Source organism: Manis pentadactyla, chromosome 3 (genome assembly GCF_030020395.1).
Source record: "Manis pentadactyla isolate mManPen7 chromosome 3, mManPen7.hap1, whole genome shotgun sequence".
NCBI classification, from domain to species: Eukaryota; Metazoa; Chordata; class Mammalia; order Pholidota; family Manidae; genus Manis; species Manis pentadactyla.
The window spans coordinates 119,739,640-119,753,374 of NC_080021.1; the positions used below are offsets into that span (position 1 = coordinate 119,739,640).

Consider the following 13,735-nt stretch of genomic DNA (forward strand, 5'->3'; position numbering starts at 1 on the left):
CAGTATGTTCTCCTGTCACAATCTTCCCCTTTCCCTAATTAGTAAGAATCTCTCTTGGAAATTAGTCAAGACATGGTTTTGATGCTACCTTTGTTTTTATCTACCTATGTTAATTTTGGTGGGGATGGGCCGTGGTGGGGGTAATGGGTATAAACTAAAAAAGCAACATCTCTCTACTTAGAAAATCAATAGCTTTACAACCAATGCACAGTGAAATAGTACACAAACTTTATACTTGAAACTTCATGGTAGGCTGATTCTGCTAAGTACCACATTACACTGTACTTGATGGGATGAACCTAATTCTCTCCACATACTAGTTGGACTCTTGATTCACTGAGACACTGACTTCATAAGGATGACCAAAGAGGTGGCAAAATGATATAAGTATTCACACTAATTGAAATACTCTTTCCCAGGATGAAATATAAGCACACATAAAATCTCAAAGAAATTGTATCTTCTGTCTAGCAAGGTACTTTCAATACAGAGTGAGCAAAATGTTCTCAGAGGAAGTTGACAAAGCCAGTCAGCCACAAAACCCAGGGAAACAGGAATGAGTATATGTTTTGAAGAACTTTGAAAAAGGCAGGACTCTCTTTTCTCCTCTACATCTTACTTCCAAATAAAAGTCTGACAAACTTTAAGAAATCTGGAAGCCACAGAATCCTTAGTCCCTCTGAACTCTCACCTCATTTCGTAGCATCAAAATCTGTCTATGTGGCCCTCTAATCTAACAGTGGAATGAAGAATGTATTACCCCTGTTGTAACTGGGAAGACTCCACCTCTCATCTGCGGTTTTGAACCAAAGGAGTTTGTTCCATAGGGCAGTGTTCTATCATACCAGAATGGAACTGCCCTCCTCAGATGTAAGAGATTTTAACTGACTGGTGACATTATTCTAAACTTGTGTGTTTTGCTGATTCAACTTGGAAGAACAGAAGCTACCTATTATGTAGATGAGTTATACAAGAATGTCAACTTATTTTAAACATCAGAGAGTAATGAATCACAAGGCTATGAACACTTAGCTAATTTACTTCCATGTTTTTACACAGAAAACCTAAACCACTACACACCAATAAGAACTTCTAACATCTTGAAATTGCCCAGCACAGATATGCACTCATAGATTCAACACAAAGAAATTTAATACTGATCTACAAGTCTGCTTTCCACTAAACCTCCTTTGTGAATATTGAAAACATGGGATCTTTATCACTGAAAATAAGATGGCGTTTAATCATATGTATCCATATTTTTAAAAACTCCCAGGCTGAAATACCAACAGCTTAAAATTTAGATAGCAAGCTTATAAAATTAGGTATTTGAAAAGTAAAGCCAAAGATAATTCAAAAGACAAATTCATTACACATTACCTTTCCTGTGTCTTCTATGTGTTTTCATCTAGATATATGTATGTAAATCAAGGTCTTTCCTCAGTTAAGTGTAGGTATAAATACCACTCCATATAGGAATAAAGCTTGTTAAGTAATCATGTTTAAAACCAACAAAATTAACTTCAAGTTTGTCTCACAGCACTGATATAACATGAAAAAAAAATGGAAGGAGCATGAATGTCCAACAATAAGACAATGATCAATAAATCAGAATATACTCCACAATGGAATAGTTTGCATGCATTAAAACTATTTTCTAATAAAATTCACACCAGGGGAAATCCCTGATATAGCGGGAGAAAAGGTTGAAATAATCAGGATGCAAATATGTAGACATAGCGTGACTCCAACTCTGTGCAGGAGGTCAGGGGAGTATACATTCACTAACATCTTAGTGATGGCTGTTGCTGAGTTTGGGAATTATGGATAATTTAATTTTTTTCTATCCTAACTAGTTTCCCAATTTTTTACAGTGATAGATGTGTGTTTTTGAAAGCAAAATGGTGGTGGGTGTGATTGGCAATCAGCACCCCAGGCCTCTTCCAGCACCCCTCCCTGTGCTGCAGAGGCTGGAGTCAAGTACCTTTCTCAGACTCCCCTGCAGATAAGGATCAAATGTAAATTTCATTCTGCCCATTTGGATTCAATAGCATGAGATTTCGATGATGGTTGTGAAATCGGGGATTTTGTTGGGCTGTTGTTACAGGAGATGACGGAGTTTTCTGGGGCATTTCTGGGTGCAGCTCCCAGCTTCACAGGTGACAGGAGGCCAGGTGAACACAGGCCCAGGCCCTGCAGTGCGGCCCACTTTCTCCCCTGCTCAGGCCAGACATTTCATACTGCTTTGTTCAGACTTGAGGCGTGCCAGTGACTTTCTAAGAAACTAATTCTCAGTTTTAAGTCCTTTTATGTTTAAAGTAGCTTCTGTGGTTATGTCTCCTGCAACTGAAGCTGACTCACACCCAAGATGCTGAATAAGTAAAAATGAAAATCCTGATTACCTCAATAACCTCTGACCCCCACCCTTCAATTAAGTGAAAACCATTTTAAAAAGTAATTATTTTTTTAAACTGTCAACTTGACTCGTTTATACATTTGTGAATATCAATGTAAATTAGGTTCTATTCTGAATGCAAACTAAATGTCATGAGGCCTATCTTCATAAACCAAATTATGCTTCTTGGAATAGTCTACACCACATGGTAAAGCATTCTAAAATTCCAAGCTAATCTCAATGAGAAGATACCCCAATCTGATTCCTCATCAAGTACATAATAAAATTTTTCTGAACAGTAAGTTTATCAGTTAAACCCCTAATCCAAAAACTCAGAGGCTACATATAATACATTGTTTCTTCCTGGTAGATTCTTCTCAGTTTAAACTTATGTGTTCCATATATTTCTTTTTTCATTTCTTGAACTAGGACAAAGAAAAGTTTGTAAAATGCAAAACCTAGTTAAGAGACATATTAAAAACAGGTATTTTCACATATATGCAAAGGATATATCACACTACATTTATTTTAATATTAATGTGTGATGAGTATAGTTCCACATTTCTTAATTATGATTCTGAATTACTGGCTGCATTGAAAATGTTTATTAATTCATTCAATAAAATGTTTATTATTTCATTCAATAAAATGTTTATTATTTCATTCAACAGCTGTTTAATAAGAATCTATTATACAGATTCAGCAGCAAAAATGACAAACACAGCTTAAAGTTCACTGGGCAGAAGGTAAGAGCTAAAACAGAATGGGATGATAAGGGTTCTGTCAGAACCTATGACAAAAAGCATTAACAAACATATGGAAAAAATAGACTTAAGAGACTAAAATAAAGTTTATTTAAACTAAATAAATTAGGTCACAGACTAAAATAAATTAGGTCAAGGTAGAAAATGTTATTAAGAGTACACAGGACACTGCCATTTTGAAAGGAGATTAAAATTATCAAATGAGTAGATAAATGTAGTTCACTTGCATCCTTAGAAGTCCATATTTAATGTATCTCATAAGCAAAGAAATATCTGCTTATACATGTGTAAAATATCCCTGTAAAAAAAGCTAATAAAGGGATTGCTTGCAAAGAGAAAGGGTGACCAGGGGCAGGTAAAAGACAGACTTTATGGGGTCAGGTATCATGTCAAAAGTTTATATTATCTGTTCAAAAAGTGGATATATAAGTAAATGTACACAGTATATAGCACGGATTTTATCAGAAAATTCAAAGGCATAAATAGGAAGTTATCTGAACTCTGATGTGAAATGCGATGAGCACACACACCAAAGGCGGTAGTGAAGATGCCCTAGAAGGAAAGGATCTTGTCAACAGCTGACACTCATACCGGTACCAGGAAGACACAGAATAGAGGCGGTTACCTTCCTGTCGCAGGTTTTAGGGCTCCCGGCAGTGTTCTGCTTGAGGAAGCCGGCTGTTGTTGACCAGCGTGTGGGGTTTTTCCGTGAAGGCTCTTCAGAGGAAAAGTTGTTATCACTGACAGAAGTGGAGAGGCCCATTAAAGCGGGGTCACTGCTTCGGCGGACATGAAGAGGCATATCTATAAATACAAAACAGATAACTAATGTCTGAAAACTACATGTTAGCAAAAAAGTAGGTAAATCCCAAAGATTAAAGACTAGAATAACACTTTAAAGGTGACACTGGATCAGCATTCTAAATAAAAACCCCATCAGTTAGCTCCTTTGAAACACTTTATGGTCAAAGAATTGCAGCATGGAAGGGGTGATCTGCTCTGGAGTAATACCGTGGGGCTTGTTGTTTGCATTTCACTGCTTGCTGTTCATGCAGCTCTGGGCAAACCACCTGACATCCTCTGCCTCTAGCCCCTTCCTACGCCACCAGTACTGAAATAGCACTTCTTCCAACCGGGCATCATGAGTGCTCACAGCAGCAGCAGCTGCTGCTCAGTGCGGGCATGGCAGAAAGGAACACTGGCCGTCACTGCCATTAATATCCCAATATTCCTAAATAAAATAGCATACATAGTCTCAACTCTAAGAAACAAAGCTAAGCCAGGGAACCAATTTCACCTTTTAACTCTATCTGCTGGACTGAACATTAAGAATCTAAACAGTGTTTGGCTAGTCCATTAAGAATTCTGTTGAAAAAATATTTCTTTTGTTCAATAAAGTATTATCAGAAAGTGTAGAGCACAGACATTATTTCTTAATCTTAAGGTAATGGAAATCCTGAAAGTAATATGCTAACAATCAGGTAGTATCTGGCATATACTCACATGAAAAACAGTGTTTTAGCAACTGTACTGATGTAAAGAGGAGTTGCCTGCAATTGCTTAACAAAATCAATGACAAACTCAGGCTAATATCTGGATCAGCAGCACTGAGAACATCTCAGCAGGCCAGGTCATTGTTACAGAGAAGAAGTAACAGATACACAGTCGTAGCCTGGAGATACCACAGCTTCAGTTCCAGACCACCACAATACAGCAAGTTTCACAATAAAGCAAGTCAAATGAATTTTTTGGTTTCCCAGAGCATATAAAAGTTATGTTTACACTAATCTGTACTCTACTGTGTGCAATAGCATTATGTCTAAAAAAAAAAATAGAGAATTACTTAATCAAAAATACTTTATTGCTAAAAATGCTAATGATCATCATTTGAGCTTTCAGTAAGCTGTATTCACTAATAACAGATCACCACAACCAATACAACAACAAAGAAAAAGTTTGAAATATTGTGAGAATTACCAAAATGTAACATAGACACAAAGTGAGGAAATACTATTAGAAAAAGTAGCACCAAAAGATTTGCTCAACAGAGGGTTGCCACAAATCTTCAGTTTCTAAGAAATGCAATATATACAAAGTGCAATAAAGTGAAGAATAATAAAATGAGGTATGCCTGTACAGAACCAGAGAGAGGAACAACATGTGAGCCAGTAACCTTTGAGAATCAGAACCAAAAGCCCCCCTCATCAACTGAGCAATATCAGTCAAGACCATAATAAATTAAAGACAAAAAAACTTAGGTTAGATTATGTTAGAGTAATCTGTTTTCAAAAACTTGGATTCAAGTTAAATATTTATAAAAAGCCTCTAACACAACAGTTTAATGGCAGAACAAACCCATCATATACTCCATGAGAAGCATTTTTGGAACACTGATGCATTGGTCCATGGGGTGGCTACACAGACCCCGGAGGATGCTAATTAAAGAAAGACTATTTATAGACATTGAAGGTTATATTTAAATCATTGTCAAGCCAATAGTCTCAAAGCTGTTAAAGAAATTAGAAATGATCAGAGAAAACAGAAAGATATGAATCATAATAATGCTGCATTTAACACTCACTTCCACATCATAAAGATCTGATAATAATGGAGACTGAGTAATAGTACCAGAGTAAAAATATACTGAACAGTTAATTTAATATTGTTGGTGTTTATCTTAGTTTGCTGTAAGAAACACACAAATGAATATTACAGAGAAGAATAATTTCCAATTTTTAAGTGTGTATAAAAACTTGTGACAGTCCTTACTGCTTATAATTTGCACCCAAAATTAAAATAAAACACACCAAGGACCATACAGTCACTCTCAAAACAAGCTCACAAAAATATACATCTAAGAATACATGTGTGTTAAAACTACAATGCTCTTATTACTAAAAAGAGTTCTCTCCCAATTAACAATATTGTTCCCAGATTCATCAAATCAAAAATGGAAGCAGAAAGGCAACAAAATGGGAAGGGAGGAGAATAAAACACTTGTGAAAAATCATAATACTGCTTCTTGAATACAGGTTCTATTGCTTGCCAGTTTCCGGGTTGCTCCTTATTTGACTGTTAAGGAACTCTGGACAGCTCAGTTTTTGTGTATGTTTAAGTCTAAAACAAGCACCATTAGTTAACAAGAGAAGGTCTTTAAAAAATGGTAGAGAGGCAATGACCAAAAGTACTACCCACAATAAGAACATAACCACAGAGAAGTCCATCTCAACCTGAAAATAAGTTCAGGGACAATGTAATGCATTGAATTTGCTTGGACACAATAAAACAGTTTACTCTACTTGCTTCTGAAGATTTTTCCAGAATTTCATGCAAGAAACTTAATATGTGATTCAGAACAGATAAATAATTATGACCATCATTTTCTGGTGGGACATGATTTTGATAGTCTGTTAGTCTGAAACATGAAAATAGTTAGCATGCTACATCTTTGTACCTGCAGCTCTCAGAACTGTAGATGTGGAGAACTAGAGGGGATCGGAGAGCAGGCAGGTTTGTGTGGGGCCTGCAGCCCCTGTGGGCTGTTCCCTGCTGGGTATGCGGGGAGGGGTGTGGGCATGGCACCAAGGCAGCATTTACAAGAGCACAAGAGCTGCCCAGTGAAGGTGGCCCAGGGGCTGTGTCCTTAGGCAGCCCTTCTGGTGAGTTCCTCACACGGTAAGCTTTCTTTTCATTGTAGTGATGTCTAAAAAATAAATTCACATAAATACAGTCTGGATTTTTCATTTGTGCTCCCTTGGAACCAAGTACCCCTGGGCAACTTTAGGCCCCATGTTTACATTTGGGTCCACTGTCAAATTCAGGAAGGTGCCCTAGATTTGATTACCAGGCTAATGAGAAAAGCACAGAACTCAACTTAAAAAGTAAACAGTGTGCCCTCAATAGAAAAATGCCAAATGATACCACAATGACCTTGAAGTCAAGGTTTCCTTGCAGTCTGACACGCTCAGAGTGGAATCATAGTGCACTCAAGCAGCGTAACTAAGTCTAGAAGCAAAACCCTACAACGTCTTCTTACGTGCATGTGGCTGCGATTTAGATTCAGCAAACCATCAGCATCTCTCACACTAATGGCATAAATTTACATTTTCAATGGTTTATAATTTCTTCTTGGTTTATGGTTGCATGAAAATTATAAGGCATTTTTACCCGGTTTATACACACACACACAAGTTTAAGTAATGATGTATTAGAACCAATGACTTAACTTGGAAGAATCTGAATCTTTCATTTTTTTTAATGAGTCTCTACATTAGTTACAGTGGAGAAACATGACCCACTTCACGGATTAGTAAACTGAGGCTGAGAGGAAGCCACGAGGAACACAGGACAATTTCCCCACCAGAACTTCAGGCTCTGGAGTGAGTGTGGAATCACTACCCTAATCATGAAATTCATCTTATCATTAAACAATTCACTGGAAAACAAATTCCATCTCTAGCTCCTTGCATATATATTAGTTTCAGTTTGTAAAAGAGAAGAATTTTGTTGTGTCAAAGAAGAAAGGTGTATGCACTGAGAAACAATACACTGATTTTAACAAATAGCGTCACTTGATTTGGGAAGTTAGCTATACATACATATTAAAACAATAGGCATTTCAATTTCAGAAAGTTAATAGGATCGGGAAAAAACCCCTCCTGGTTAAGTACAGGAAGTACAATGTATAGGATAATAGGGCATAAATGAATGACAATAAGGTAAACCCCAAAGGAAACTATTCTCAACCAGCACTTCTCAAACTTTGATTCCAGACTCTTTCACAGTCTAACAATTAGTGAGGATAACAGAGTATGGTTCATGCAGTCATTGATAAGGGATATTTACATTAGAAGTAAAAACGAATAAAAAAAAATTTATTCATTAGTTCATTTTAAAATTAATAATAATAAACCCCCTACATGTTTACATAAACAAGAGAAAGAAACTCTATTTTACAAAACATATGCATTATTTCATGGGATGGTAGCACTGTTTCATATTTTGCTTAATGAAAGACATCTAGATTCTCATTCCTAATTCTGCATTTAAAGTGCTGCAATAAAGTACATGAAGAAAAAAAGAACCCACAAATATTTAGCTGGAAGAGGGAACAGTATTTTAATAATCTTTCCAGGTAATTGTGAGTATTGTTCTTTGATATCATAACAAAACTTGACAAATGAGAGTTTCTCAAAGGTTAGCTGCAAAACAGAATGTAAACTTTCATTCTTTGCTTCATTAAAACCTATTTGTCTGTCTTCACTTCGAGTGACATTAGTTATTTGAAATATTAGTTATCAGGTTATTCTAATCTCCCAAAAATTGATATATTTCTTCATATCAGAAAATCACGTAAGTGAATAGCACTACCAATTTCACCAGAAAAGTCATTAAGTATTGGGAAACTATCATGCTCACCATGGGATAGAAATATTCCAAAATCTAATTTTCATAGTAAGCTTGAATGTTACCTCCAGCAACAAATAATTATATGCCATGTAGTGACAGGCTCACTTTACTCATTTTCTAGAAATTCTGCCAGACTCCAGAGTCTGAATAACCAGTTTTTCTGTCCTCCTTTCAAATAAAAATGGTGTTTTGTTAAAAAATGGCTACCTCAGCTTACAACTCAAACTATAAGACATTTTTCTCAGGACAACCATGATCTTCAATATGTAGAAATACTTTATGCCTACCTCCCATTTTGTTACACAAATTATTAAATCATGTATTCAAGGGTCAGGATTTCATAAAGGTAATCATTTTGGCTGCTTCATCATGGACAAATGAAAATGATTTTCTTTCTTTTGAAAATATTGTATTGGGTGAAGAAAAGAAAATATTGGCGTCACTGTCTTGATTTGTGCCATCAGAGCTTGTGCACCATCAATGCAGATGTCGACCCAGTGAAGATAAAACACATTTTAGTTACGCTATGAAAAAAAGCTTTCCCATAACAGTCTCCTTGGAATGGTCCTACACAGACCAACCACGAAGAGCCTTGGCCTAGATCCTTGATCCTGGCCTGTTTTCTCATCTCTCAGGGCTCAGTCTTCTAGCCTATAAAACCAGAGGCTGTCCTAAAGGGGTCCCAAATCTCTTTGTTGCTGAAAAGCATGTGATTCCATCTATGTTCATACACTCCATACCAGTGACCATCCACCATACCTCATCCTAGCAGAACTTGTAACAATTTGTTAACAATTACCTAAAAAAATAAATAGAGAGGGGCAGAAGATGGCGGCAAGAGTAGAGCAGCTGAAATCTCCTCCCAAAACAACATATATCTATGAAAATATAACAAAGACAACCCTTCCCAGAATAAAGACCAGAGGACACAGGACAATATCCAGACCACATCCACACCTGAGAGAACCCAGCGCCTCGCGAAGGGGGTAAGATACAAGCCCCGGCCCCGCGGGAGCTGAGCGCCCCTCCCCCCAGCTCCCGGCGGGAGAGGAGCGGGCGGAGCGGGAGGGAGACGCAGCACAGGGCTGCCGAGCACCCAGCCCCCGCCATCCGGGCCAGAGTGCAGGGCCCTCGATACTAGGAAAACAGGGCAGCAAGAACAGTGAGCAGGCACTGGAGGCTGGGCGACTGAGGGCATAAGAAAAGCGCGCGACCATTTTTTTTTTTGCTTTTTTGCTGTTTTGTTTTGGCGAGCGCTTTTTGGGAGTTTTAAAGGGATAGGGACCCCACTACTAGGGAAACAGGGCAGAAAGATCGGTGAGCAGAGGCCTGAGGCTGGCACCGGAGAATAAAGAAAAACGAACGACCACCTTTTTTTTTTTTTTAATTAAAAAAAAATTTTTTTTTTCTTTTTTTTTGGTGGGCGTTGTTTTGTTTTGGTGGGTGCTTTTTGGAAGTCTTAAAGGGGCAGGGCGGGACACTTAATCCAGAGGTAGGGAATCCGGGATCTCTGGGCACCCTAACCCCTGGGCTGCAGGGAGCAGGGAGGCCCCTTATGGAGATAAATAGCCTCCCAGCAGCTCCTGCTCCAACGCGACTCCACCATTTTGGAGTAGCTGCCCGAGCCAGGCCACGCCCACAGCAACAGCGGAGATAAACTCCATAGCAGCCGGGCAGGAAGCAGGAACCCAGTCTGCGCGCAGCTGCGCAGCACAAGCCACTAGAGGTCGCTGTTCTCCCAGGAGAGGAGGGCCACAAACCAACAAGAAAGGAAGTCCTTCCAGCCGTCACTCGTCCCAGTTCTGCAAACTATTCCTATCACCATGAAAAGGCAAAGCTACAGGCAGACAAAGATCACAGAGACAACACCAGAGAAGGAGACAGACCTAAACAGTCTCCCTGAAAAAGAATTCAAAATAAGAATCATAAACATGCTGACAGAGATGCAGAGAAATACGCAAGAGAAATGGGATGAAGTCCGGAAGGAGATCACAGATGCCAGAAAGGAGATCGCAGAAATGAAACAAACTCTGGAAGGGTTTATAAGCAGAATGGATAGAATGCAAGAGGCCATTGATGGAATTGAAATCAGAGAACAGGAACGCATAGAAGCTGACATAGAGAGAGACAAAAGGATCTCCAGGAATGAAACAATATTAAGAGAACTGTGTGACCAATCCAAAAGGAACAATATCTGTATTATAGGGGTCCCAGAAGAAGAAGAGAGAGGAAAAGAGATGGAAAGTATCTTAGAAGAAATAATTGCTGAAAACTTCCCCACACTGGGGGAGGAAGTAATCGAACAGACCACGGAAATACACAGAACCCCCAACAGAAAGGATCCAAGAAGGGCAACACCAAGACACATAATAATTAAAATGGCAAAGATCAAGGACAAGGAAAGAGTGTTAAAGGCAGCTAGAGAGAAAAAGGTCACCTATAAAGGGAAACCCATCAGGCTAACGTCAGATTTCTCAACAGAAACCCTACAGGCCAGAAGAGAATGGCATGATATATTTAATACAATGAAACAGAAGGGCCTTGAACCAAGGATACTGTATCCAGCACGACTATCATTCAAATATGACGGTGGGATTAAACAATTCCCAGACAAACAAAAGCTGAGGGAATTTGCTTTCCACAAACCACCTCTACAGAACATCGTACAGGGACTGCTCTAGATGGGAGCACTCCTAGAAAGAGCACAGCACAAAACACCCAACATATGAAGAATCGAGGAGGAGGAACAAGAAGGGAGAGAAGAAAAGAATCTCCAGACAGTGTATATAACAGCTCAATAAGCGAGCTAAGTTAGGCAGTAAGATACTAAAGAGGCTAACCTTGAACCTTTGGTAACCACGAATTTAAAGCCTGCAATGGCAATAAGTACATATCTTTCAATAGTCACCCTAAATGTTAATGGGTTGAATGCACCAATCAAAAGACACAGAGTAACAGAATGGATAAAAAAGCAAGACCCATCTATATGCTGCTTACAAGAAACTCACCTCAAACCCAAAGACATGTACGGACTAAAAGTCAAGGGATGGAAAAACATATTTCAAGCAAACAACAGTGAGAAGAAAGCAGGGGTTGCAGTACTAATATCAGACAAAATAGACTTCAAAACAAAGAAAGTAACAAGAGATAAAGAAGGACACTACATAATGATAAAGGGCTCAGTCAAACAAGAGGATATAACCATTCTAAATATATATGCACCCAACACAGGAGCACCAGCATATGTGAAACAAATACTAACAGAACTAAAGGGGGATATAGACAGCAATGCATTCATTCTAGGAGACTTCAACACACCACTCACCCCAAAGGATAGATCCACTGGGCAGAAAATAAGTAAGGACACGGAAGCACTGAACAACACAGTAGAGCAGATGGACCTAATAGACATCTATAGAACTCTACATCCAAAAGCAGCGGGATATACATTCTTCTCAAGTGCACATGGAACATTATCCAGAATAGACCACATACTAGGCCACAAAAAGAGCCTCAGAAAATTCCAAAAGATTGAAATTCTGCCAACCAACTTTTCAGACCACAAAGGCATAAAACTAGAAATAAACTGTACAAAGAAAACAAAAAGGCTCACAAACACATGGAGGCTTAACAGCACGCTCCTAAATAATCAATGGATCAATGACCAAATCAAAATGGAGATCAAGCAATATATGGAAACAAATGACAACAACAACACTAAGCCCCAACTTCTGTGGGACACAGCAAAAGCAGTCTTAAGAGGAAAGTATATAGCAATCCAAGCATATTTAAAAAAGGAAGAACAATCCCAAATGAATGGTCTAATGTCACAATTACCGAAATCGGAAAAAGAAGAACAAATGAGGCCTAAGGTCAGCAGAAGGAGGGACATAATAAAGATCAGAGAAGAAATAAATACAATTGAGAAGAATAAAACAATAGCAAAAATCAATGAAACCAAGAGCTGGTTCTTCGAGAAAATAAACAAAATAGATAAGCCTCTAGCCAGACTTATTAAGAAGAAAAGAGAGTCAACACAAATCAACAGTATCAGAAACGAGAAAGGAAAAATCACGACGGACCCCACGGAAATGCAAAGAATTATTGGAGAATACTATGAAAACCTATATGCTAACAAGCTGGGAAACCTAGGAGAAATGGACAACTTCCTAGAAAAATATAACCTTCCAAGATTGACACAGGAAGAAACAGAAAATGTAAACAGACCAATTACCAGCAACGAAATTGAAGCGGTAATCAAAAAACTACCAAAGAACAAAGTCCCCGGGCCAGATGGATTTACCTCGGAATTTTATCAGACATACAGGGAAGACATAATACCCATTCTCCTTAAAGTTTTCCAAAAAATAGAGGAGGAGGGGACACTCCCAAACTCATTCTATGAAGCTAACATCACCCTAATACCAAAACCAGGCAAAGATCCCAATAAAAAAGAAAACTACAGACCAATATCCCTGATGAACGTAGATGCAAAAATACTCAACAAAATATTAGCAAACCGAATTCAAAAATACATCAAAAGGATCATACTCCATGACCAAGTGGGATTCATCAAAGGGATGCAAGGATGGCACAACATTCGAAAGTCCATCAACATCATCCACCACATCAACAAAAAGAAAGACAAAAACCACATGATCATCTCCATAGATGCTGAAAAAGCATTTGACAAAGTTCAACATCCATTCATGTTAAAAACTCTCAGCAAAATGGGAATAGAGGGCAAGTACCTCAACATAATAAAGGCCATCTATGATAAACCCACAGCCAACATTATACTGAACAGCGAGAAGCTGAAAGCATTTCCGCTGAGATCGGGAACTAGACAGGGATGCCCACTCTCTCCACTGTTATTTAACATAGTACTGGAGGTCCTAGCCACGGCAATCAGACAAAATAAAGAAATACAAGGAATCCAGATTCGTAAAGAAGAAGTTAAACTGTCACTATCTGCAGAGGACATGATACTGTACATAAAAAACCCTAAAGACTCCACCCCAAAACTACTAGAACTGATATCGGAATACAGCAAAGTTGCAGGATACAAAATCAACACACAGAAATCTGTGGCTTTCCTATATACTAACAACGAACCAACAGAAAGAGAAATCAGGAAAACAACTCCATTCACAATTGCATCAAAAAA

At 38.4% G+C, this 13,735-nt stretch overlaps 1 protein-coding gene across 27 annotated transcripts in view; it reads right to left on the reverse strand.

Annotated features, from left to right (window-relative positions):
- PARD3 (par-3 family cell polarity regulator) overlaps positions 1 to 13,735 on the reverse strand; it is an 815,317-nt gene that overhangs the window by 374,050 nt on the left and 427,532 nt on the right. For all 27 annotated transcript variants that reach the window (XM_057498381.1, XM_057498383.1, XM_057498384.1 and 24 more), the window contains one exon: positions 3,785 to 3,963. In XM_057498381.1, coding sequence (XP_057354364.1) covers positions 3,785 to 3,963 — 179 coding nt within the window. The remainder of the gene's footprint in view (positions 1 to 3,784; positions 3,964 to 13,735) is intronic.